The sequence below is a fragment of the Danio rerio genome, chromosome 12 (assembly GCF_052040795.2).
Source record: "Danio rerio strain M-AB ecotype USA chromosome 12, GRCz13ab, whole genome shotgun sequence".
In the NCBI taxonomy this organism is placed as follows: Eukaryota; Metazoa; Chordata; class Actinopteri; order Cypriniformes; family Danionidae; genus Danio; species Danio rerio.
Window position 1 is genome coordinate 27,722,454 of NC_141032.1, and position 27,199 is coordinate 27,749,652.

Sequence of the window (27,199 nt, forward strand, 5' to 3'; positions counted from 1 at the left end):
CGCCACTGCGAAGCCTTTCGATGAACTGTCTTTCCATTATAAAATTTCCACGTTTAAGGTCTGATTTCTTAAAAAATGTGTGATCTTCATTGCCTGGTAGATATATAAAATGGATCTCAGACAGAACAAGAAGCACTGCATTAAATATAATATTATATACATATATATATATATATATGTGTGTGTGTGTGTGTGTGTGTGTGTGTGTGTGTGTGTGTGTGTGTATATATATATACACACACACACACACACACAGTTGAAGTCAGAATTATTAGCCCCCCTTTAATTTTTTTTTCTTTTATAAATATTTCCCAAATTATGTTTGACAGAGCAAGGAAATGTTTGCAGTATGTCTGATAATATTTTTCCTTCTGGAGAAAGTCTGATCTGTTGTATTTCAGCTAGAATAAAAGCAGTTTTAAATTTTTCAAAAACCATATTAAGGTCAAAATTATTCACCTCTTTAAGCTATATTTTTGTTGATAATCTACAGAACAAACCATGGTTATACAATGACTTACCTAATTACTCTAACCTGCCTGGGTAACCAAAATAACTTAGTTAAGCCTTTAAATGTCACTTTAAGCTGTATAGAAGTGTCTTGAAAAATATCTAGTAAATTATTCTGTCCTGTCATGATGACATAGATTAAATAAATCAGTTATTATAAATGAGTTATTAAAACTATTTTGTTTAGAAATGTGTTAATAAAAATTTGCTCTTTGTTAAACGGAAATTGGGGAATAAAATAAACAGGGGGGCTAATAATTCTGTCTTCAACTGTATGTATATATATATATATATATATACATACATATATATATATATATATATATATATATATATATATATATATATATATATATATATATATATATATATATATATATATATATCAGAGTTCATTTCCGACTCGAGCTCCTTTGCCGACCCTTCCCCTCTCTCTGCGCTCAATAGTTTCTTGTTTATAACCTCTACTATCCTACCTCAATTGAAGGTGAAAACCCCTTAAAAATAATTATAGATAGATTTGAAGCAAAAAAAGGGCTATTTAAGTGAGTTTATATTTAAGTAATTTAAAAAAAACTGCCAAATGGGAAAAGAGAAAGACAAAAATACTTGAATACAAAATATTTTTTTGCTCTGCAAAAAGGAGATATGGCACAAAGGTGATGAGGAAAAGGCTTTCATAAGGATGAGACGTGCAAGAGCTTAAAAAAACCTTTCTGTCATAGCAGAAAACATTTAGAAGCGAAGGCAGGCTGGGAAGTGTTGACTATATCCGTGAGCCTGTTCTGTGTCACAAGCGATGAATTAAAGCAGCCTGCCTCACTGAAGCCTCCAGCCGGCTTTGTTCACTCATTTGACGGCTCATCAAAATGCAGTTCCCTCTCAAGGTCTCCAAAGCAGGGCTGCCAACAGCACCTGTGGCAAAAGAAATTATAAAAACAAAACGACGCTCTCGCTTAATATTTAACGCTGTCTGGACAGCTTACTTAATGTGAAGTGAAACCCCTCAAAGCGTTCAAAATTCACAAAGGATTAAAAAGATAGCTCACCCAAAAATGAACTTTCTGTCATCATTTACTTGTCCTCCACTTGTCACAAGCCTGCCTGAGTTTCTTTTTTTCTGTTGAACACACACACAAAAAAATTTAGATTGAAGAATGTTGTAAACCAGACACCCGACATCCATTGTAGGAAAAAAACTATAGTTAATGGCTACCATTTTCCAATTTTTTTTCTTTTTAAAAAATGAAAAGTAAATAGGTAAATAGTAAAATTGCTGTTAGGGTGGGTGAACTAACTTTCTTTCTTTATTTCTGACAAAAAAAATAAATGAATGCACTTAATTCATCAAAAATAACATAATAAAGTTCTAAAAAATAAATTAATTTCCATTGAAGTGATTAACAATAAGACTCCTTTTACAATAAGACACTGCAGGCAAAAACATGTCAGTTTTGAGAAGTGCTTTTTTTGCAACATAGGCTCATTCTGAAAAAAACATAGCCCTATTTATATTTCTGAAGATTGCGAATTAAGTAGCTAGAGTATGGCTGGATTTCATCTTTAAAAAGAGCAATACGAGGCGGTATGACGCCGTTCCTTTTCTTGCTTACCAACTGCTGCTTACCTCTATATGGACGTATTTTCAACTGTTACCAGTTTGTCCTGTAGTTTGACGCGTATGTGTCGTCAGATTTGAGACGCAGTGTTGTTGATGCAGTTGACTGTGACAATGAGGTTCGAGTCCGATGAATAATGGATCTAGCGAGCTGGTAAGACAAAACCAAAGCCTAAAAAATAAAATAAAAAAGTAAATAACAGGGTGAGAATGTGGTCAAATCTGAAAACGTGATCAAAATCAGGGGGCTTTTCTTTTTCTGCATTGCTTTTGGTGTAGTTGGGTTTAGAGAAGGCGTGGGTGGGTCAATCTGCTTTTCAAACACTATTGGTTGGGTTTAAGGAAGGGAGAGGGTGGGTGGTATTGGTTGGTTAGTCAGTCAGTAAGTTAGTCAGTCAACAGCGGCTTCTGGTAGACTTACATGAGAAAAGCAGGCGTGAATGGCACTCGTGAGAGAAATTTGAGATCTTAAAAAGTTTACGCAGCGGCCTCTGGTGGATTCGTGAAAACAAAAACTGCAAAAAAAATGTAGCTCCTAGGATGTATTTTGCTCTGTCCAGAAATGTTTATGGTACGTAATCAGAATGAGCCTGGGTTGTGTTTTTTTTTTTTTTTTTTTGTGTGTGTAACGTAAAGAGAACACCCAAAATACATTATTAAGCGTTTCTTTTTTAAATTAAAGCCATTTTTTTTCTCCTGCATTGAGCCATAAATCTCAACTTTAGCAGCACTAAACCTTCACATTTTTATTCTGGTATTCTTTTTTTTAACATTTTTTGATAGGACATTGGGGATCAAGGTAGGAATCAAAAAGGAGAGGGGAAGGATCACAAAGGACCTCGAGCTGGGAATCGAACTCAGTTCGCTGTGAGGATCTAGACACATTTAAACACTACGCCATTGGTTTTATTCTTTACACGTTTAACACTTTACACATTTTAACACTTTATTCTTTTTTTTATTATTTTGTGAATATTTTTTTCTAGCTGTTTATTCACAGTCCATTGTTAATCTCCTGTAAAATCTACAGTAATTTACAGGCAGAAGTTCATTACGCCTGATTTACACTGGGCTTCAGCGTCAATGCTTGATGGAGGGTGTATCTGAAGTTGGGGCTGACACGATTGACATAGCAGCATCAACCAATGATATTAATCCGCAATGGTCTAAGCTGTTGTCTTTGCATAAATCTGTGCTTCTATTGACGCTTGTAAAGTTGAGAAATTCTCAACTTCTGCAGTGAGCAGCGGCACTAATGGATCCACAATTTAGTTTGACAACGCTTGACCTCACCCAAAGTAAATGGGAAGCATTGACACTGACACCGTGTGAATGGGGCGTTACTATAAATCAATTACAGCAACATTCATCTTGCTGAATAAGTATCTACAGTATTCTATATCTTTACTGTAAAATATACAGTAATTTTCACAGTATCATACTGCATAACTCTCCTACAGTAAAATACCATTCATATTACAGATTTATTCTGTGTAATTTACACAAATCATTAACAGACTATTTTCTACATTTTGGAGCAATAAAAATAGATTCTAAAAATCCCCTCTGCGAAAAACATGTGCTAGAAATGTATACACTATAGCACATTAAATATAAAATGCTGCAAAACATTAGAAAACAAAAACACTAAAAATATGAAGATAATATGTTTTTACTATTCATCTGCAGTGTTTTAACACTTTATCTGTGAAGTATTAGTGACAGGAAGTATATTAGGACTTCTGGAGAGGTTTGACTGTCACATTTTGTCTGGTTTGAGAACTTTCCATAAGCCAAATGTATTTAATTTTATATTGTAAAACCCGCTTATTATGGCTTTACCCACTAAAACCCACCCTCACAGGAAACCTGTGGCAAAATATGAATGTAAAAAGACCTCATTAAGTATGAATTTAAAGCATTTTGATTATGAGGGAAAAAAGGCATGCATGTCCTTGTAACCACACCTATGCCATAGACATGTCATTATACAATTTTGTGTCCTCGTAAACGAGTACACACCCACCCACACACACACACACACACACACACACACACACACGGCCTTGCATAATTAATCATGCATATGAGATGCATTAATGCAGACATTCAGAAATATTTAAACATGATGTTGCTTCCAGGCAAAAGGGTCCAGTCAGCAGCAGCTGCATGATGTCATCGGTAATCATGATCTAAATATGCCCACAGAAAAGTGTGAGTGCTGGAATGTGGACTCAGCCTTTAGAAGTTTAGTAATTGGACTGTGCAGCTCATAACAGTATGTTTAATTGTTGCATAATTTATCTTTTTTTTTTGGTTTTGACTCATTGATGTGACGATGTTCTAGGTATTTCTTTGTCTTTGCAAAGTACAGTAACACTGCTAAATCAGATTTTCTTCCACAGTGTTTCTGATTTCTAAACTGTCATAATCATCAGCGATCTAGTCCATACAGATCGCTAGAGAACTACAAATATGCCACCAAAAGAACTACAAATCCTGTAATGCACCACGCACTCACACTTGTTCTGGTTCTTCTTTGATTACACACACACACACAGCTGGGAGCTGCTCAAAGACTGATTTCATGAGCCATATATACAGCACACAAAGACTTGTGACTGAGTCTTGTTATCTGTTAAAACTGTGACGTTACACACGGTTTCCCTTGCCTTGTCAAGCCATGTTGTAGCCCTCACGTTGTTTTATTGTTTATCCTGCCTGCTGCCTATACCGACTGCTCGCCTGTTTATTGACCACGATTCAGGATATATCTGTTTACCCCTGTTTTGACCGTTGCCTGCCTGACTAATCTTATATATAAACTGTACATAGATCCTCAACCCCGTTGTCCAGCGTCCTCACATAACAAAGACAAATACCCAAACATTTTAAATCAACTATACTGCAATGTAGGTAAAGTAAGCATAGTACTGCAAGTAATCAAATAAGTAAATGAATAAATAAATGAATAAATAAATAAATAAATAAATAAATAAGACTTGTAGTTTTCTGACAGGACATTGTCAAGTATTTTTATAATTTCCAATAGCAAAGTGCAGGTAATAATATGGAAACATTATAATATTCCTTCAGTAATAAAGTTGCACTCTTTATCCGATGATTTGATTTATATAGAAGATAGACAAGTAATCAGCAAGTAAGCATTAGACAATACGCTGTTTTTAGTAGTAAGTTTTTTCCCTTTAGAAGTTATAGTTCACCCCAAAATTAAACATATAAAATATAATAATCATTTTCTCACACTCAAGTACTTTTAAGATTTCTTTTCTTCTGATGAACACAATAAATTATATCGTTTACCGTATACTTATGTATTTATGTAATTTCTGAAATTTTCTTGTTTTTATCACTTGATTGGTCATGAAAAAGTGCATTATAAATAAAATGTATTATTATTAAGAATTTTTTTAAAGAATTACTTATATTTTAAAACGAAATATATATATATATATATATATATATATATATATATATATATATATATATATATATATATATACACACACACTCAAGTAATTTTAGACCAGAGATGCTCAAACTAGTGCCCACAGGCTGGAATTGATAACCTTTGATTTGGCCCACCATCCCATCTGAGAAGAGGGGGAGAATTATTGGGAAGGTTTAGAGATTGTCATTTCAAATTTAATATAACCCTTTATTAGTTTGTTTTATTGTTATGTTAAAAGCTAACTAAAAACAAACGTTTCAATTTAAATTGAAATCAGATTGTCAAATAATCAGATTTAGTTTAAAATGTAAATACTGTCAACCAATGGATAGAGAACTTTGGTGAGCAAATCAAGGCAAAAGCAGATTCTGCTTGACTAGTGTATTCAGCGTTGAACTCCACTGTGCTATAAATATAATTGTTTATGTTTTTAGTGCAATTGTTAAAATGAAAAACTTTATATGGCATTTGGTAAAACGATTCAAAGTTATGTTTTCTAATTTTTCAAATAAATAAATTAGGAAATGACCCATGGCAACTTTATTGTAATATAGTTTGTTTTTGGCCCTTCATATATATATAAAAAAAAACGTTGGGCACCCCTGTTCTAGACGTTTATTATTATTTTTTCTTCTGACAAAAAATATATATATTCTGAATAAATTTGAAAACCAGCAGCTATTTTTCCAACATTCTTCAAAATATCTAACATTGTGTTCAACAGAAGAAACTCAAAAAGGTTTGGAACATGTAAAGAATAAGTAAATGATGGCATAGCTTTTTTTTTGGGTGAACTATCCGCTTAAAACCACACAGAAATGTCTGCTAATGGGGTAATAAATATAGAAAAACTAATTTTATTCTTGAAAGATTTGTTTTGCACTTTTCATCATTTCTTAATGTTTTAATTTCCATTACGAAAAAGTCAAGAATATATTTAATAATAACAGTAGCTTGTCAGTGTCAGTTAAAAAACAATTGTTTAGCTAATATAAATATAATGATATAGGCATTAATAAAGTATGTATTACTCACAATCTATTACACATTGTTCCAAACAGCTTGACAAACTAAGCATCATCCTGGCCTGTTTTGCAATGAAAAAGAAGTACAGCTGCTGGTGACCACTTGATGGTGCTGTCAAACAGCCAATTATGATTTATACTTTGAGAACGTCATAAAATATTCATAAAACAGTGCAGGGTTCACCTACTGTAAACCATTCCTCTCTCATGACTTGACTTCTGTGGGTTTGTGTCTGTGGTTGGTTAACAGAGCATGACGTGGAGAGTTCAACTGGTGGATCAGTAAGAAGAACTGACGCACAACACTTTTAGAAAAGCTGAAAAAAGAGGACCAGACCTGAAGTTCTGGAGAAAGATCAAAAGAAAATCACATACTGTATTTGGTTATAGCTTGGACTCGTAACTCTTTAAGGACTGACATCAGTCTGACACTTTCATCATATGACATTCATCATGCTCAAAAGCTGTTCTAATTGGTCATAAATGCATTTTACTTAGTTGGATAAAGAATAAAGCCTCTTTGATGCCCAGAATTCACATAAAATTGAATTAAGATCTTTTCGAATAAATTTACAGTCTTTTTTTAGGTGAACTTAGGTGAAAAGTTGAGTTCATAAAAAATATGGCAGTGTGCACTACCTGACAAATGTCCTATCACCTATCCAAGTTTTAGGAATAATAACTTCAGAAGTGGCTTATTTTTACCAAAATAAAATATGAACATGCCTTGATTTTAAATTATATAGTTAGAACAGTAAGGCCTGACTTTGCTTAGAAAAAAGTCCTGTCATTTAACAAAAATAATGTACAGTAGAATATAAAGTCATGGTTCTGTGGAAAAATGATTAATATTGTGTATGACTCCTTTAAGCTTGGAGGACTGCAACCATGCATCTTATTAATAAAGTCATCTGGAATGGCAAAGAAAGCATTATTGCAGGACTCCCAGAGTTAATCAAGAGTCTTTGGATTCATCTTCAATGTCTCTTCCTTCATTTTACCCCAGACTTGCCCAATAATGTTCATATCTGATGACTGGGCTGGCCAATCCTAGAGAACCTTGACATTCTTTGCTTTTAGGAACTTTTATGTGGAGGCTGAAATATGAGAAGAAGCGCTATCCTGCTGAAGAATTTGCCCTCTCCTGTGGTTTGTAATGTAATGGGCAGCACAAATGTCTTGATACCTCAGTCTGTTAATGTTGCCATCCGCTCTGCAGATCTCTCTCATGCCCCCATACTGAATGTAACCCCAAATCATGATTTTACCTTTACAAAACTTGACTGATTTCTGTGAGAATCTTGGGTCTATGCGGGTTCCAATAGGCCTTCTGCAGTATTTGTGATGATTAGAGTGCGGATCAACAGAAATTCATCTGAAAATCTACCTTCTGCCACTTTTCCAAATGAACAACTAGAAGTCAAGTTATTATATATGAAGAAACAATGGATAATGTCTTGGGAGGAAATTTCCAGTAAATATCCATTTAAAAGTGAAACTTGATGAATAAATTGTCATTAATAATTGGTAAAATACATTTGTTGCAGGTCAACTAGACATACAATACGGTAAAAATACAAAACTGATTTAAAAATATGTGACAAACTTGCATTTTTATGTTGCCTGGGCATAAAAAATCTGTAATTTTTATTTAACCTGTGCTTTTTTTCTATATTTGTATTAATTATTATTAATTATAGATTGGATTGGATTTGTTGAAGGCAATGCCTGTACATTTAAAAGAAATGTGGACATGTTTTTGTGTGGTAATATTTGGACTGCGAAAGGTCTAACAAACCTGTGCTATAAAACACAAACTTGCTATAAGTCAGTGGTCACCAAACTTGCAGATTTTAGCTCCAACCCTAATCAAACACATCTGAAAAAGCTAATCAAGGTCTTGCTAGGTATACTTGAAACATCCAGGCAGGTGTGTTGAGGCAAGTTGGAGCTAAACCCTGCAGCGACACCGGCCCTCCAGGACCGAGATTGGTGACCCCTGCTATAAGTGATGAAGGAATGTGGAAATGAAAATGTTACTGTTTACTACTGAAATCCCAAAGTTCCACCTAAAAAAGACAATGAATCTATTGTGTTCTACTTCCTGATGAAGATTTACTCCTAGCTAAATTTAATTTGCCCATATAATTGCATATAGCTAAGCTTTTGTCTTGCCCTAAACCAAGATGCAACCAGTAGAACTGGTCTAATTGCATCTGAAAGAGCAATTATAAAAATCCCATGATTAAACTAAAAGGTACAGTGTTAGAGTTAAAGTAAAAAAAAGAAACAAATATTTATACAGGATATGAGACATCCCATTTGGTGTCCACATGAAAGTAAATTTATAGAAGTAGCTAAATACAGAGAAAGCATATAAAATGTGAGCAATGTATATTTTAACGTTTCAAATAGCTTTTGTAAAAAATAGGGTGAATTAATGTTCCATCGTCATTTAATGTACCAGATTTATTTATGTAAACGTACTTGTAATCTGTAGCCTAATAATTAATCATACTGCATTTTATTATTATAATGTATTTTTATTAACAACTTCTACCTGAGAAACGTTAAGGTTTGAAGGATAACTACTATGTATGAAGAATTAAAATGATAGTTAATATTTTAGAGCTGCACTTTAATATCAGTATAAAACAATGTAGCTAAAATTAAATAAATAAAATACATAAATAATTTGTTCTGACTCCTATCAGTTCAGCTGTTCTGTGTGACGTTAAGGCTTTATATTTCGGATCATAGTTAATGTATACTTCACAATCACTGTATTTTACTTCAATTACATTGTTTTATGCTGTACTTTAAATCATTGTGTTCTTGATAGGTAAAAAATAGTTTAAAATCATTCCTCATACACATGCACACACATAAAACTATAGTATAAGAACTAAATAATGATTATAGAATTAGCAATAATTACAATATAACATCAATATTTCCAACCAACGGTTAAACTACTAACCTAATGGTGTTTTATTGCTGTCATTAAAAACACGTCGCCCCAAACATGACCCTTGTGTCCCCCTCGAGACGGACGCTGCGATGCGTTTTGTGCGTAAAACAAACTACAGTTCAAGCTTCGTGACGGTAAATGACAAACCGAGAGCCAATCAAATCGCGGGATTGGCCATATGTAGCCTTAGCTGTCAGCGAAATAATCCAATTAGCAAACACGCCTTGTAGAGCTTCGGCCAATCATCGAGCCACTTGAAGAAATTATCCCTCCCCTCCATCAAGACGCACAAGACTCTGAACCGAAGGATATCTTGGCCTCCCTACAGAAGCTGATTATTCGGATCTATGTAATGATTTATCCCACACCATGATCACATATTGATACGAGATTTAGACAGATTCAGCCAATAAGTGGACAGATTTGTTCAGGGAACATCAGCGTTGGCGTCAAACATGCGCAAAAATTCACGCTATCAAAGCAGAGAATCGCCGTGAACGGAATGATCGCTTCTCACGTGAAGTCACTCTGATTGTTTGTTTTTAAAGGAAGCGACAGGTATATCGACCCCGAAAACACCCGCAGCCGAGAGTCCGAAGTGGGAACGACCGCTGACATCCGCAGAATATCTGGAAATGTAAGTATGGGGTCGTGTGGGCCTCGGGTTTGCTCGACGAGTGCTCGTGCTAAGCTAACCAGCGCGAGCCTGCGCGTGATTTCATTGCTAAGTACGAGGCTTGTTGTGTAACGAGCGGACTGACACATTAGCGAGGCTCTAACGACATTAGACTGACATTAACGCCCACTTCTCCGTTTTGATATAACAAAGAAACGCTGTTGTTGTTGTTGTTATTGTGTGTGGCTTCGGAGTTTTATTGCTTTTGTTTGTCCCGTAGCGGCGACAGACAAACAAGTGCGCGTCACAAATAATCCCGTCGGCTCGTGCTCACTGTTAGGAAGAATTCAGTACATTATGTAATCACCTCTCCTTCTGTTTCTCTGACATGTTTAAAGCTTTTCCCTCTCACATTTGACGCTTCGTTTGTCCTTTTAACCTACAACTGTGTTGGCTCATGTTAGCCTTTCCATGCATTGTGGTAGCTGCTTACTTTTGCCTTATTGTATTTCAGCAGAGATTCACGCTGAGCTATTGTCGTTGAGGCTGTTGATACATTGAAAGGTTTGCTAAATAGCTAGTATTTGCTGCAATACAAGAAAATGTGATTCATACTTTGTTAAATTCACATCAATTCACTTCACGAGTAGCCAAAGATTGAATGATAGTGGCTATATAGTTGGAGACGTTTATAGATCTCTAACATTGTCTGCCTTCAAGAGTCACTCTTGTTTTGTGGCATTTACACATTAATTTTATTTCCTGATCCAGATTGTTGGAAAAGCATATAATTTGTGTTGATTTTTTTATTTATTTTTTTTATTCACTTTTTTTAACAGTAGAATTAAACCCCACTTGGAGCTACTGTTTATGGGTGGCTTATTGCTGTATTTTAATTTTTTTAGACAGACATGGTCTCAATTAATTTAAAAGTTTTAGATTTGCTTCTTTTTTAATTTGTATTTAGAAAAGATACATCAAGTTGATCAAAATTGGCAGTAAAGACAATTGTGATGCTATAGAGCAACTCAAACTTTGACACTAAGTTCATCTGCTGAGAGATTAAAGGTCTGATTATAACTGTAGATAAAATGCTTTGGTCATCACTTGTTAAACCGATCGTACAACAGTAGACGTGACGACAGCAGTTAACGCACTTTCTTTATCGTGATTGTACACTGAGTGAAACTTTGACCCAGTCTGCTTTTCTGGGAAAGTGCTGAGCTTGCAGTTCTTTATCTGATGCTGATTGCTAAAGGATGGGTTTGGACAAGTGTGTAAGATGACTGTAAGAAAAGCAGATGAGGGGACCTCTTTGTTTGCTCAGTGGCTTCCTTAAAGTCCGTCCAGTTCTGTGACAGGCACTGAAGCACTGGCAGGAACTGATGCACACGTCTACCATGTAGATTTCTTGTGATGCCGATGTAACATTGGAAACTGAGGGTGTGCTTGTGGAAGTTGTTAACACCCTTATGTTTTTTTAATAGCCATTTAAAGTTAAACTAAAATGCTGACTTAATTTACTCACTCTTTATTAATACAAACTTAATGGACTAACTTTCTTCTGTGAAACTAAACATCTTTTTATGTCTAAAAATGAGGTGTAAAAAGCAGAGGTGCCCAATGTAGCACTCGCGGGCCAAAGTTGGTCCATGGTAACCTTTGGTTTGGCCTGCCATCCTATTTGAAAAGAGGGAGAATGATGGCAGTTGGTTGGAGCGAGATCGTCATTTCGAATTTAATGTGTAATCATTTGTTTTGTTTTTTTTTTGTTTTTTTGAGGAGCTACAAAAAAGTAAACTAAGATGAAATGTTTTGAATGAAACAAACTTTTAAAGGGCACCTATGGTAAAAAATCTACTTTTCAAGCTGTTTGGACAGACATGTGTGTGTAAATATAGTGTATAGACCATCATATTGGGGTGATATAAAACACCCAGTCCTTTTTTTTTCAATTTAACAACATAAAAACGGTGCACCAATTGGAGCGGTTTTCAGACCGACTGCATCTTGATGTAGGAGTGTGGTCCCCCCGCCCACCAATATTAATTGACAGGAACGTCACCATCCTCAGTTTGTTGTTTCACGGCCGCCATTTTCAGCATGCGAGTCAAAACGATATCACTAAAGGAACACCCTTGCTCTATTTTTATATGCAAGGGCCATTGGGCTCAACACAAGATCAATATTCTCCACATTATTGCTCTTATCGGAATTATTGTTTGTACCTTTAGGTAGGTTTGCAAACGTGTACTTTTCATTGCGTCTACCTTAAACTTCAGCCGTTTGCATTTCTCGCGATCACAAAAGCTTCCTGTGATCTTAACTAGGTGCAGCTGAAAAAGTGCAAGCACCTTGCCTCGTGCGCGTCTTTCCATTGGAAATAAAATAACGAACTTGCCTGCAGATTGCATACCACAAGTGCAGCTCTGCGTGCATTTTAGAATTCTAAACATAGGTTTCTATCAGGGTACACAACGGGTCTTCAAGTTGGCGGCTGGGCGCAGACAGCCACCGACTTGAAGCACCTTTGTGTACCCTAATAGAAACCTATGTTTAGAATTCTAAAATGCATGGCGCTGTGTGGTGTGACGATTTGGGGCACTTCATGTTTCTGCTGCGCCACAGAGAGTGTCTGGTGTGCCGTGCCGTGGCTTCGAGCGGCGCATCTGGTGCCTAAGTCAAAGTTAATTCAGTGTATGTAGTTATTAGTCTTGGTTTACAACCTCGGCATTTTAAATTAGCACACAGTTGACTGTAAAACTATACAAAGACACATGATTTTGTACTCTCTGCTTGGTCTGTGTCCGAGTCGTACATGTACGGCTGAATGCTGGTTCTCTCACTCATGTCGCTTGCAAACACAGAGCGGGGGAGCTCTTGGCTCCGCCCCCTTGTGACGTTGTGCGGGAAGCCAAAACTAATTTTCATGTGAAGCAACACGCCTCTAAAACAGCGAGCTGTTTACATGCCCCCAAAATAACAGTTTTTAACACATTATAATAAAAAAAATCTGAACTGTGTTGAACTAAACCTAAACTGGCACACTCAGAAGAACCATAATATTAATATTAAAGCATAAAAAAGGGGTAAACTATGTACCCTTTAAAATGTAAATACTGTTACTTGACAGATAGAGGACAATGCACAAGACATCGGTGAGATAATCAAGGCAAAGACAGGAGCAGTTTGACTAGTGTGTTCAGTATTGAGCTCTGTTGTCTTATAAATGGAATTGTTAATGTTTTTACCATGATAAGGTTTTGATAAAACATTAAAAATAACCAAGCATCATCATTTAATATGTTTTAGAGCAACTTTTTCTAGTTATTTTTAAATAATGGTCCCAATTTCCTGTTTTACATTTTCAATTTCCATAGCTTCTGAGAATCCAAAAACAGCCACATATTGATAAATAACGTTATGACAGCTGTTTTAACATTAAGTTATGATTGACTTGCCTCTTGTTACGGTTATGAAATAGTTTAATAACAAACAGGAAATGTTCATGGACCAAAGACATGACCACACTGAAATGGTCTAAAAGAAAAAGTTTGGGCACCCCTGGTCTAAAGTGTCCTGGGTTGGTTTGGAGTCCATACTCTATTAGTACAGAGTAAAATGTTATTCAACATATAATCTTTTTTATTCTACAAACAAAAATCCTTACCATCATTTTTTTGCTATAATATTACCATAGGCTGCAGCTATGTGCACGCATTACTGTTTTTATTATGTGATTTTTTTCAAGCTGTTCACATTGGCAATTTAAAAATGATTAATACATTATTCTTAAGGCTGGAATATACTTTTGTGTCTAGTGATGAATCCTTGGTGCGTGCTTTGCATTTATACTTCTGCATGCTCTTTTAAAACGCTAGCTGGCAGTGGGGTTGCAATGTTTCTGTCTATTGAGTTTATTGGGTTGGTGATTTGTTTACACCGGAAATACCTCTTAAGCTAACTTACTGTACAAGTGGCTTAAACTCCCTCTTTAGATGGTGGAACTGGATGTGCATCAACTTAAATCATTAAGTAAATGTAAAATAAAAGTATCCAGGGCTTAATTTGTGCCAGAACATGCTGGATCCGGTACCTGTTTTTACCGATTCGCCCTCCTCCCCTATTCGCTGTCCACTTTCTTCCACAACTCCCCAACCCTCTTCACTTTCGTCTGCAATAGCCCCCCCCCCCCCCCCCCCCCCCCCCGTTAAGGACTAGGCTCCATCCACACTTATCAATGCTGCATAGCCAAACTAATAACAGAGCTTGTGATTTATGCATTGTTGGAAATAGTAAAATTTTTTTGAGATGTGCAGTGTCGATGTAAAGGCTGATTTATACTTCTGTGTCAAGTGCAAGTGTATGCTCCAGTGCAGTCTTTGCTCAGTCGCATAGCCCTCGCCATGGGTGATACTAATGTTGACATGCACTTCTCAAAAGATAGTAACTACATGTCGCAACGATGCGTAACCCAAGTAGCTGTGACCAGTGTGGGCGGGACTCGTTTGAGCGATTGTTTACAAGTGTTAAGTCTCGTGAAGTTTAAACAAGAATTGAAAGTAGCTCTAGATGGAAACTCTGAATGAGTGAGTTTTAGCTATTTGTACATTAAGGTAGCGTTCAGAAAAACCAAAACACCTGTGAAGAAACACGACAAAGAGAAACATTAAAACCTACTGCCAGCTAGTGTTTCGGAAGTGTTATTGCAGAGCAACGCAAACAGCATGCAGAAGTATTAATGCACGACTACGTGCAAGACAGACATCGTGGGTCATGCTGATCACTTGTAGATAGATTATTCACTTATACACACCCACAGCCTGTTGTTTAAAAGATTATTAACTTGTACCACAGCTTTTGCAAAGGGTCTTGGTAGGGATGTCTAAAATACTGGCTTCGCTACCAGTTGATTCTGAAACGTTTTTTTATTTTGATGGTGCCAACATTTTCTGCTGCAATTTTGATCACTGCTGTGTGGTTTATGCTTACTGGTCATTATGTTTACGCACTCAACAAATAGGACTGTGATTATCTACGATGATCATTTCTTAATGATAGACACATGTGTGTCTACTTTAGTGAACAGAACCTGCACAGGTTGTGAATAACAGGTATTAAAGTTGTAAATGACATTCAATTTGTGGCACAGAGTGATCGTTTGAGAGCCGCGTGCGAAGTATGAACCGCATTTAGTGAAAATGAAACCAAAAGCATTCACATCATTTAAATAATCTAATCGCATTTTAGAGTTATTATAGCGACAAGCATTTGATGTTTTTTTTCTTTCATAACGTACACACAGTTGTGCATGAAAACAAATATTTATTGTCAGTAAAACTACTCTAACCTGTATAATATTGATTTTTACCAGTGAATAAAATGGTCTAATTATGTTGCAATGACAGATTGCAAGCATATATCTCAAACATAATTCAATATCAGTATTATTATAAGTAGAATAGAATTATTTATAAAAAAAAAAAGCAAGTAAACCTACACATAGACTGTTTCTCAATACCGAGTAGGCAAAGTTCGGACTTGCGTCCTTGGAAGTTCAGACTTGCCAAGTTCATACTTGGAAGATCGAACTCCATAGACAGACACAATCGGCGAAGACACAAGTCGGGTACTTCTTCAAATGGAACAAAAGTGTACTTTATAACGTCATTTACCTCAGTTTCACTGTACATTAACAATGAAATGATTTAATTCATACTATATTAATATTATAAATCTACATTTTTGATTTAAGAAAATGCACACATATATTCGTATAAATGTTAATTAAATTGTGTTATTATACACAGACACGTGTCTTTGATTATCAGATTTATTAAACTACAATGGTAATTATACACACAATAAGAAATAAAGACATACACGATAAGAAAAAAAGATTAGGTCAAACAATTTGGTAAACAAAGACAAACAGTGTACAACACGGTAACATGAATAAAGACAATTATAAAAGGTAGCAAAATAACACTGCCAAAATAAAACACCCGAGAACAAATAATAGATTTATAAGACCAAAAACTGTCCGTTAGATATTCACAAGATGTATTAATTATCATGTTTTAAATACAATGGACTTATGAGGTCCAGCGGTACATCAGAGATGGCCTGGCCGAAGTAAAGCTGCTCTGGCAGGAGAGCTGATGACGGAGCTCCCGCTGGCAGGCTGGGAGTCAGAGTCCGCATAAGCCGAGGCACGTCGTCAAAGAAGCGCTATCTTTGTGAATAAACTGCCGATTCGAGTTTAAAACCACTACATTCTCGCCTGAAAAACTGTCAACTTTATTTTGTGACACAGTACAGGAGTATTTTTAAAACCGTGCGGGTTTCCTCCTCCGCCATTAGCGCTTGCTTGTTACACTGCAGTGCATTCTGGGATACCTGAGCTTCGCAAGTTTGTACAAGTCACCTCACGATGCATCCTTGGCCAAAGGGGCCGAGCAAGTACACATCCGGGAATTTCATCTGTACTTGGAGAGATGTGAACTTTAGAATTGGAACAGTACTTTAGCGACGGTTGATGACGTTTCACGAGGACAAAAGAACGCAAGTTCAGACAAGAACGCATATTGAGAAAAAGCCATAATATTATTGTTGTTTTACCATATGTTTAGGGAAAAAAACAATAATAGTTGCTGACTCATATTAACTTTTATTTTACATCTACAGAATCGTGCAGCTCTACTTGATGCCTCAGTGTATCATCTGGAGCCAGGTTTTTTTTTTTTTTTTGCTTATATTATTTATTTATTTATTTTATCTTTGTAAATGCTGTTTACCATTGAATTGTTTTTTTTATCACAGTGAATGGCCAATAATATCGTCCATATCACACAGTATCAATGATAACACAATATTAAGTTATTATGAATGAGAAAATATGTGATGTTATTGTTGAAAATTGCACTAAATATATTTCTACCAATATAACTTTTCCCTAGAGTCAAAAATCTATATCAAGGTGCACACATTTAGGGCCCTATCATACACCTGGCGCAATGTGGGGCAAGGCTCGACGCAATTGTTGTTTGCTAGTTTCAGCTTGGCGCAAGAGTCGTTTTGAACCACGCTGTTTAAATAGCAAATGCATTTGCACTCGTATTTGGGCCCATAGGCATTCTGGTCTAAAAAGGGAGGCGTGTTGAAGCACATTGCTGGCACGTTGCTATTTTGAGAAACTGTAATAGTCTTTTCTTTAGACCAGAACAAAGCCGGTCTAAAGTCCAGCGCGGATCGCATTAGTTGTGCGCCTCGCTTACAATGCTTAATACACACAAGATGTACAGCAATGCGCAAATATCTGTACATATGAAAAATAATTAAAATATTAAGGATATATAGGAAATAATAAGAATATAATAAGGAGATGTATATAGGGTACTAAACTATATTTTCATGCCTTTTTTCATTTCGTAGGCTTTTTTTCAGTTTATTTGTGACAATTTACTTTAGTATAATGTTGTTATTATTATTAGCAGTATTATTTATTATATCCTTATTTAGATTTGTTTTATTTAAAACAAGCTTAGATTTGCCCACCTGTCAAGTTTTAGACCAAATGGGGCATAGCATGTGTATTTGGATATAACTAAGTTTTTTTTTACCACACTTCATTTTTATTGTTCATTTATTTGTTTGCTGGAAATTAGAACTAAATTTAGAAATAGTTCTAAAACAAATCTTTGCGCTTAACAAACTAAATTAATTAATTGATGTCTGTGCTCACAAGGTTTCCCTATCCACGAGAGCGAAAGTAGATAATGAGAAGGCCTTATCTCTCATTCTCATGCTGTAGGTGCTCTGTTTAACTTTTTTCTTTCTAATGAAACGCTAAGTTTTTCAAATGTGCTATGGCGCGACGCAACTGACTCTTAAAGGGAAAAGGGAGATGAGACTCTGATTGGTTTATTCTCAAAACACACCTATAACTCATTTAGAAAATAAGCTCAACCCTTTTAGACCATGCGCCATGACGCAAAGCAGATTTTTCTGTCCTTATTTTAGAAAAAGTGGATTCTGACACACCCTAATGGGTTTGCACCCAGCGCTTTGCACTTTGCGCATGGATCGTCAAAATAGAGCCCTTAGACTTTAAAATGCAATTATTGATTGAAAATCTCTGCAGATATTCAAATTATTATTGGCTTGTCTTGTATTTATTTGTATTTATTTTCAACTATTGGAAACTAGGTTCCAATAGTTGAACCTTCTGAGCCTGGTCTAGCCAGTAGCATAATAGCATCTACAGTGAATGTGGGTATAAAAATCGTAAGGCCCCATCTGATTGGTCAAATATGGGTGAACAACTTATTCATGCAACAAACATATGCTTGGCACATTAAATAAATGTTTATCTCGTGTCACTGTTATATGGATATTTTTTATACTCCATTAATAATTTTTTCAATATATTTTGCAGCCCTAAAATTGACAATTCGATATGCACTTGTTGCTGTGTGATGTACTTGTTATATTTATATATATATATATATATATATAATGTTTATTTTCTAGCCCCATTTCAGGTGTCATGATGTTTACTGTTTAAGTGGATCTATTATGTGGAATATCATTTAAAATGACAGTTAAATATGCATCATCCTAATGACAGTTTCAGGTAGTGCTATTCATTTTCTTGGCAGGCTCTTAATATGCATGCTTGTCAAAATCTTGTTGTTTGGATAGTCCTTTGGATTCGTATTTTCATTGCTGAACAGCTCTCCAGCTCACATACTAATGCACGGGGATTAATGTCAGAAGGCCAGAATGGATGATGTGTAAGGACCACAACAGTGTGAAGGCATGGAAGATGTTTCCTATGCTTTAAGAGTATTGTATGTTTTATGGGTTTGGCAGGGTGGTGTTCAGAATGACTCAGGATTAACTCTTTCCTCGACTCTTCTATGTGGGTGTGCGCACTTCTGTTAGAGCTGGACGTCTGACGAAAAAAGCTTTAGTTTGGCCTAACCTTTATAATGTATACAAAAGTAGTCTTTCACAAATTTGAAAGCAGTAAGTTTTAGTACAAAATGCAATGAATCAATAGTGGACATTAAAGGTATTTATGACATTATAGAAGATTTATTTTAAAGCAAAAAATATATATATAGTTTTAAATTGCCTAAATATACCAAATTCTCTTCTACTTTTGCACTTTCTATTCATCAAAGAATTCACAAAAATACAGCATGGGTCATGACTACTGTGTAAAAAAACACTTAATAAAAGGTCGAACTAATGTTCTTACTTAATTAGTTGAAGTCTACAAGAAAGTCATGGATGGATAAATTAACAGTTTACCATTTTGTTTGTCAAATCCAATTTACATTCAGAATGATGAATGTAGCCTGGATTAATAAACACATCTTACAAATATTACAATGTCTTTTAATTTGACTACAATATTAGGCAATAAATACTTCTTGTAAATTAAAAGACTGACAATGTATCCTGTGGAACTAGATGATAAATAATTAGTCTAGAAATAAACTTTTGTGTATTTTTAACATAAAGCTTCATGTGATGCTTAATCCATCACAGTAATAAATTATTTTTATAAAAATATGGAATTGTAAGTTATTTTTATATTTTTTTCTTTAATTAAAGTAATTAAAAACGAAAAGCATGAGAATTTTTTTAACATTATAAAAATCTTTCCGGCCTCGGATATTTAAAAGAATAAAATAAAAAATTGGGTAGATTTGTGATCTTTGCCTTAAATGTGAACATTTTCGTTTAAATATAAAGTAATTTAAAGTAATTTTGCATTGTATTATTGCACCCTAATGTCTCCGTTTCAAAGTTAAAACTAAACACAAAGTTTCACAAAAATAATTTGTTGTCCCAACACAAATTTAGTTAACTTAAAGTTAAGTGGATTGAACATAAAACAATTAAGTTTCCCCCTAAAATATCACAAATTGTGTTGTTTTATCGCATTACTTTGATCAAGCAGCCAAATATATTTGAGTGTTCAGCCTGGATTGCTGGCTGGATTTCTGATCGTTTGCTCCATTGCTTTACATCTTAATGGAATCCTCCAACTGTGTTTTGATAGCCGGAGGTTGTGGATTATTTCTGAGTTGGCATTATGGGTGGTTCAGTAAAACTGATCTCTCAAGTAGCTATAAAAAGCACGTTCATGCACTCTGTCTTTGATATGCAATGATGGTAAATTCACTAATGGATGTTAAGTAGCTTAACCCTGTTTGAAATCAATAATCACTGCAGTTTGTTTGATCCATAGCAGTGCTTATTGTTCATCCCAGTGAATAGTAATACTTTTATTGCAAGTAACATTTCTAATATGTCTTAATAATTTGTATAGACCCCCAATAAGGTGTATATTTTGGTATCTTTCTTGAACAGTAGGTTTACATGGATGATTTCCTGATACCAGCTGGATGGACTGGTTAAAATACTAAAATCCAATGTCATCATATCCGCTTGAATTTTCTTGGTCAATATATGAACCTTAAAGCAATAGTTTTGCCCAAAAATGAAAACTTATCGTTTATCATTTGCTTATTATTTTTTGTTTGGTTACCCACTTTCTTAAAAAAGCATATCTATGGGAACAACATGTGGGTGAGTAAATCATTTTTTTATTTTGAGGGGAATTTTCCCTTTAGTCTTTGCTACAGAAAACTAATTCCCTGATGTAGGACTGGTTGATTATATATTTCTTTTCTTAATTATTATTATTTTAATTAATTTGAATTTACAATTTAAATTTGACAGTGTCATGGCACCAATAGCTGAATAATTGAGCTATTGTCTGACCACATGATGGCATGCCTCATTAACCTCTCATGTGCGAGTAAAGGAACGTAATAGAAATAGCACCTTACATCATGGAAACGCATGGCTCTTTGCATCAGGACGACCTTGTGCAAAAGAAAGGGAGTAACGTTTCTTTTTAGATTGGTTTTCTTAAGAATTTCCAAAGATTCTCCAGAAACCAAACAGTATAGGGTATATGCCGAGCAAGTGCAGTTCCCATGCTGATACACTTCCGGTGACCTGTTATTGTGAACTTTTTACCATTTTATACGGTTCCTTATACAGCATCGATGCTGTAATGTCATTAAAATACATTCAGTTAAATAAACTTTGGCATTCATTTAGTTGCTTAAGCGTAAAACGAGACAAAAAGCTGTTTACTCGCACGCGCCCGTCAGAATCGGCAGGCGTACGCAGAAGCTCCATTGAATATACTGGGGTAAAATAAATGGTCAGATTATAAAGATATGGCGGGGGAAATGTAATTGAATGCAGTGCTTCTTGTACAATCTGAGACCCACATTAAATCGGATATCACTCAGCTAGTGGAGATCGCTGATTTTTAAAGAAAACAGACCTTAAAACGCACCGGATTTTGCATTGGCATTCAATTAGCCGGAAGCGCTTAACTCAGGTTACTGGCAAATTAAAAGTCCTATTAGCATGCTTCGGCATATACCCCATTGTGCAGGTCAATGGTGGTAATCAAGAGAACCAGATTATTGAGAAACATTGTTCATAATCCAGCGGTTAGACTTTTTGTTGGAGAAAATTTGTTAATTACATTGTTTGTTGTTGTTATTATCTATAATTGGAGATTAATTTTGGAATAGTTGCACTAGTAAGTCATTGTAGTGTTGGAATGTTGTTCCTGGTTTTTGTTAGTGCTCATTGGTGATGTTTTAAATGCAGTAAATCGATAAACATATAATTTGTAATAGTGGTGCCCATTCATTTCTGTGGATGCTCCTAAATTTTTGAAGTTGGAAGGAAAAGTACCAAGTAAAAAGGTTTATTTTGAGCCCTGTTTGTGTTTGGCATGCCTGTTGAGAATATAATAGTTCTTAACCAGTCAACTTTCATATGCTCTAATTATTAATAATTTCAGCAGATGTGTTATCACCTTCATGATGGATTTGCTTGTAATTTACAATCATGTCACTGCAAAAAAATAGGGTTGGGCAATATAATAGATATGCACTGTAAGTGTTTGTTACTCTTTTTAAAATAAGTTAGGTAATTTCTTAAACACTAGGGGTGTAACGATATTAAAACCGAACCGAAATATCGCGATACATCAACCACGATATGTATCGCGAAACTCTCGTGGCATACCGCGGTACTCTCACGCCCCCTGCTGCCCATTGTTGAGGTTGACGTCACTTGTCTCTAACTAATTGAACCAATTTAAACACATCTTTAATATCATATTTGATTAAATTGTTTTAGTAATGATGAGGATTTGTTCTAAATATTATATTCTAAAGTTAGTATTTTAGTGCATGTTATGTCATGTGACTTGCATCACACTCGTTACTACTGGACGCAGGATGGCTGCTTTACATAGTACTGAGATTGCAGATCCCCCAGACACATTTAAGTCATCTGTGTGGAAACATTTTGGTTTTTCAGTTGAGTACAGGAATAGAATTTGTGTCTTAGACAAAGCGCCTGCCTGTCTGTTTTAACTGTTTCACGAAACTTACTTGTAAGGAAAAACATTTAAAAAGTGTGGTAATTTCACAATGTGAGGGTGTAAGCAACAGAACTGCCAACAAAAGTGATTTAATGTACAAAAGTAAAACCAGAATAATGCCCAAATATACAGAAAAAGACAAATATTTACACTAATAAAAATAATATAATAAAGTAACAAACTCAAACAAAAGTATCAAACAAAAATTAGTTAAACTCGAGCAAGGGGATGATAGTGAAGACAAACAAAAGAAATAAATTTAATAAAACAATTCTCATGAATAACCCCTCTTACCTCGTTAAAACTGATGAAAAGAAAAAAAATATCTTCAGCGCCGTGCGCCGCATTCTTCCATATACTGAATAAAATAAACAAAGATAACCTTCACCTCTTACCTGATGTCTTTAACAATACATTTTCTACGTGTTTGCAAAATGGAAATCGTATGACATTTTCCCTATCCACCTTACACTAAGACTGAACTTGAGGAGATACAGCTATATTGTCGGAGCTAAAAAATAATATACAAATCAATTGAAATAAAAATGTACAAACCTCACAAAATTTCTTAAAGTGGGCAAAAGTAATGCAAAATAATTTTACCCAAACGAAAGTTAAACAAAAACAACGAAAATCATAATCATGTCAGAAAAATACACGAAAAACGAGATCAAAGGAAAAAGCGCTCTCTCTCCCGCTCTTCCTGACATGCTTTTTACATTCCCGCGCTGCGTCGCCAAATGATGATCGATCGGTCTCCTGACCAATCAGCTGTCAAAAAGGCGGACCTACAGAAATGACAGGCATCAGCTGTCATGAAGGCGGACCTACATAAATGACCGGCATAGAGGGAACGAGAGAGAGAGAGTGAGAGATCGGGAGGCAAACATACAGCCGGCTACAACCCTAACATTAGTTTCAGACACAACCGCAATGTATTTTACTGGTGAATATGTCATGAAAAAACACTTTACAAACACATTATATGTATATTTTTCATTAATTTAAACGGAAACCTATCTATCTAAATGAAACCATATAATCAAAAATGAGCGTCTGTGTCAGCACAGAGATCAAGCCTCTCATCGGAGAATGTGGATATTATGGTGTTTTTGAAGAAGATCTTTCACTAGTCTACACTGCAGTTATTTATTTAATTTTAGTTTACTTAGTTAAGATGGCTGCACAAAAGAGAATAGTTTTTTTTCTGACTAGTCTACATTGGAGGTATTTATTTAATTCTAGTTGTTTACTCTGGTATCCTGACTGTACTAAAAATGCGATGACAGTTAATAAAGAAAAAGGTAAGATGTTCTTGTTATTAAGTGAATTGTCCCTTAGCATTGCTGTTAACATGACATCAACCCTAACCCCACAGCAAACAGAAACCGAACCTTACCGAACCGAACCGTGGCTCCAAAACCTGTGAACCGAACCGAACCGTGCCTTTTGTGTATCGTTACACCCCTATTAAACACACAAGTTGTATTAGAATTCATTAAGTGTATCTATTTTCAATTTTCTTACGATAAAAGTAACTACCTCTTGAGTAAGATTAAGTCCAGCTCATCTAACAGCTATATGTATTTGCTTATGAGTTCTATTGGCACCTCTTCAATATTTTAGAATAGAAGCAAAATAACAGGTCGTTGCTGTTCACTGGTTTGGATGCTTTTGTGGTAGCGTCTTTATAAATTCATTTCAAGGATCCTAAATGAACTGGTCTATCAAGCAAAGTTTTTCTCTTTCTGATAACACAGTGTTTCTGTTAAAGTCTTTTTTTTTCCCCCCAGCAAACTGTTTTGTTCGCATGTGTTTTGTTGAAACTTCTCCTTTGCGTGTCTGAGCAGCATCATTGTGACAAGAAGGAAACAAGCATCTGCTGCACGACTGTTTGAAAGATTATCGAGGTTTGAGGGAATTTAAGATGTTGTTTTGAACCTACACTTGAGCATTAGAAATGTTTCAACACATTAAAAAGGCACTTCAGTTGGCACTTACACTGCCTCAGCTTACTTTGCTTAATTTTTGTGTGGTTAATAACAGGAATTTTAATATAATAAAAGACTAAGTTGCATTTGACAACTAGAGCTAGCTACTGAGGCAGTCATTTTGACCATTTTTGATTTTTGCAATTTTTATAAGTGTTGAAACAAAACCAAAACCTATAATCCTGTGGCTTATACTGTGCATATTTCTTTTTAAAATTATTTTATTAAAAATGACTAAACGCAAAAGAGTTCTGATTCTTTCTACCTAGAACTACCATAGGAGTCAAAATTACCTCATGCATTTCAGTTTCTGCTACTTTTCCTTATGACTTTAAACAAAGTTCCTTTAAGACAAGTCATTTCATTCGACAGCCATCTTTGAAATGCCTCTTGGGCAGTATGCTCGGGTATTCTGTCTGAATGAGGAAACGTCAATTTCTCCAAAACTGTTTGTCAAACTTGCGATTACATTACATATTTGGAATCACCAATAAAATGTAGTTTGTCTCAAGTTTAATTTCTAAATGTTCAAATCAAAATAAATCTGTTTCTGCATTCGAAAAAAATTAGATCATGAAACCAACCTCATTTATAGACTTTTACATATTATTATTATTATTATTATTATCCTCTAAATAATGATTGTCTGATCGCACTGGTCTTCTGAAGTAATTCACAACTTGGTCTTGATGGCGAATCTCCTACGGAAATAACAGCGACTCTTTGTTTGAAAGTTTGTGGGCTATTGAGTAGTTGCTGTCATGTGATGTGCATTCGACAGGACGGAATGTACAGGAATGTACATGTTATACAGAAAAAAACTTTTGTTTTCAAGTGTAGTGGGTTCATTTAAAAGTGCAGATTTCAGGCTTTATGTGAAATATATTTTCTACGTCTGTGAAACAAGTATTCACTGAGATTCCAGTGCATTTGTTGACCAGCATACGTCTGGTCTGAGCTTTTCCACCGGAGAAATGTCATTCTATAGCAATTGATTATTGGCTCCTGTACTAGTAGTCGAGGCTTAATTCGCCATATTGACTGTTACACTTTTCTCTATTTAAACTGTACTAGTGAAATGTCTTTGAATTTAAATGTATTACTCAGCTGTTAGAAAAGTATGTTCTATACAGTATGAATGTAGGAATTAGGAATAGAATTTGGACTTACTACATCTGCCATTTTGTCATGGTCATGTGACGTTGCTTCACTCCAATTCACTAATTCTCTTGTGAGGCATCATGGGTTAGCACAGCGTGCATGGGATGCACACTTTAAAATCTTGACAGAAGTAGTAAGTCATCCGGACATACTATTTGGCTTGCATAATGATTTTAGCGTACTATACTGTGTGGAAGTATGCAGTTTCGGACACAGTCTTTGTTTTAAATCTGTGTACCTCTGTTGCCTTGCAACTTCCTGCAATCAAAAACATAAATTTCTCTTGGCAAGAACATAACTTCAGTTTTGCTTTTTAAAACGGCATATTCAGTGCAGGGTAAAAAGCCTTCACTTACTTGAAAGTAAAAGTGAGGCACAGGTGTTTTAACGTAGCCTAACTATACATTTATAGGATGGATTGCCAAAAAGATGGGAGTTTTATGGTGGTGACTCAAATATGATGACAGACATTCAAAGCTTAATTCTAATATCTCAATAGAAGCTTAAAAATGTAAATATGATGTGACGATATGATGTCTTTTAAGAGAACAGTCAGACTGACTGCTATGGTAATTCTAGCAGTTAAAGAATTCCGGTAGTTTCAGTGTTAAAGTACTGCATTGTTTAATCCAGTTGCACTGCAGCTTGGTTTCTGTTTCTGATCTCGCTCATCTAACCCTTATGCATTACGCCCACAGATCAGCTAATGTGTATTGCACACAAAAATAACAAGAGCCTGTCTCTACCAATCTGATTGGCTTTTGAGCAATTTTAGGAGTGATTGTGAGTCAAGTCTTTGTATGTGAGACTAACTCTAAAAATGAAAATGACTTGCTGAATATGCAGTAGTGAACAGTGAGCATTCGTTTACTGTAAGAGTTGTTATTTTGGGACAAAAATAAATCTTTTTTTTTTTCAATCATATGCTCAGTTTGCGATGAACTTCAGCTCAAATGTCTCCAACTCCTACTCGAACTTGTGTTGCTTTACTGTAACATCAGCAGGACACATCATTGCATGATATTTCTACCTCCTATATGCCTTTTTGTTCACCTGCGTTCATAACTGCTGTTCCTGCGGAGACCATTGTTTCCTGCAAAATGATGCTCGTCTCTTTAGTCTTTCCATGAAATTCAGTTTTTGTGGAGTCTCCAGTATGCAGTGCATTGTACAAAAGAATTTCAAGTAGCTAAATGTCATTCATTTGAAATTATCTCTTTTTTTCAACCCTCACTTGTCTCTTATTCCCCTCTTACAGACATTTTAGTGAACAATCGTGTCAGCTCTCGCCTCGGTGGTTGTGTAAGCCTGCCAAAATCCACTTCCCTCTTACACTGAT

At 35.3% G+C, this 27,199-nt stretch overlaps 2 protein-coding genes and 2 long non-coding RNA genes across 18 annotated transcripts in view; 2 read left to right on the forward strand and 2 right to left on the reverse strand.

The window, feature by feature from the left end:
* LOC147834477 (uncharacterized) overlaps positions 1-8,382 on the forward strand; it is a 119,227-nt gene extending 110,845 nt beyond the window's left edge. For 3 of the 10 annotated variants that reach the window (XM_087276373.1, XM_087276372.1, XM_087276374.1), the window contains 2 exons: positions 2,912-2,995; positions 6,876-8,113. In XM_087276373.1, coding sequence (XP_087132499.1) covers positions 2,912-2,995; positions 6,876-6,911 — 120 coding nt within the window. In that variant the 3' untranslated portion in view covers positions 6,912-8,113. Of the gene's footprint in view, positions 1-2,911; positions 4,807-6,875 lie in introns of those variants that run through there. The other 7 variants (XR_015504159.1, XR_015504158.1, XR_015504168.1 and 4 more) reach the window with 7 other exon arrangements.
* Positions 684-9,689, reverse strand: LOC103911924 (uncharacterized). The gene is made up of 4 exons (XR_015504170.1): positions 9,606-9,689; positions 2,138-2,300; positions 1,560-1,630; positions 684-1,425 (listed from the first exon to the last, which is right to left on the reverse strand). It is a non-coding gene; the product is annotated as an uncharacterized LOC103911924 (long non-coding RNA).
* Positions 9,690-9,867: 178 nt separating this feature from the next.
* Positions 9,868-27,199, forward strand: part of ppm1bb (protein phosphatase, Mg2+/Mn2+ dependent, 1Bb) — a 52,625-nt gene continuing 35,293 nt past the window's right edge. For 3 of the 6 annotated variants that reach the window (XM_087274405.1, XM_087274404.1, XM_087274408.1), the window contains exon 1: positions 9,868-10,233. The gene's annotated coding sequence lies outside the window, so the exon portion shown is untranslated. 6 annotated transcript variants of the gene reach the window in all.
* On the reverse strand, positions 11,964-13,866 carry LOC147841409 (uncharacterized). The gene is made up of 2 exons (XR_015504171.1): positions 12,751-13,866; positions 11,964-12,582 (listed from the first exon to the last, which is right to left on the reverse strand). It is a non-coding gene; the product is annotated as an uncharacterized LOC147841409 (long non-coding RNA).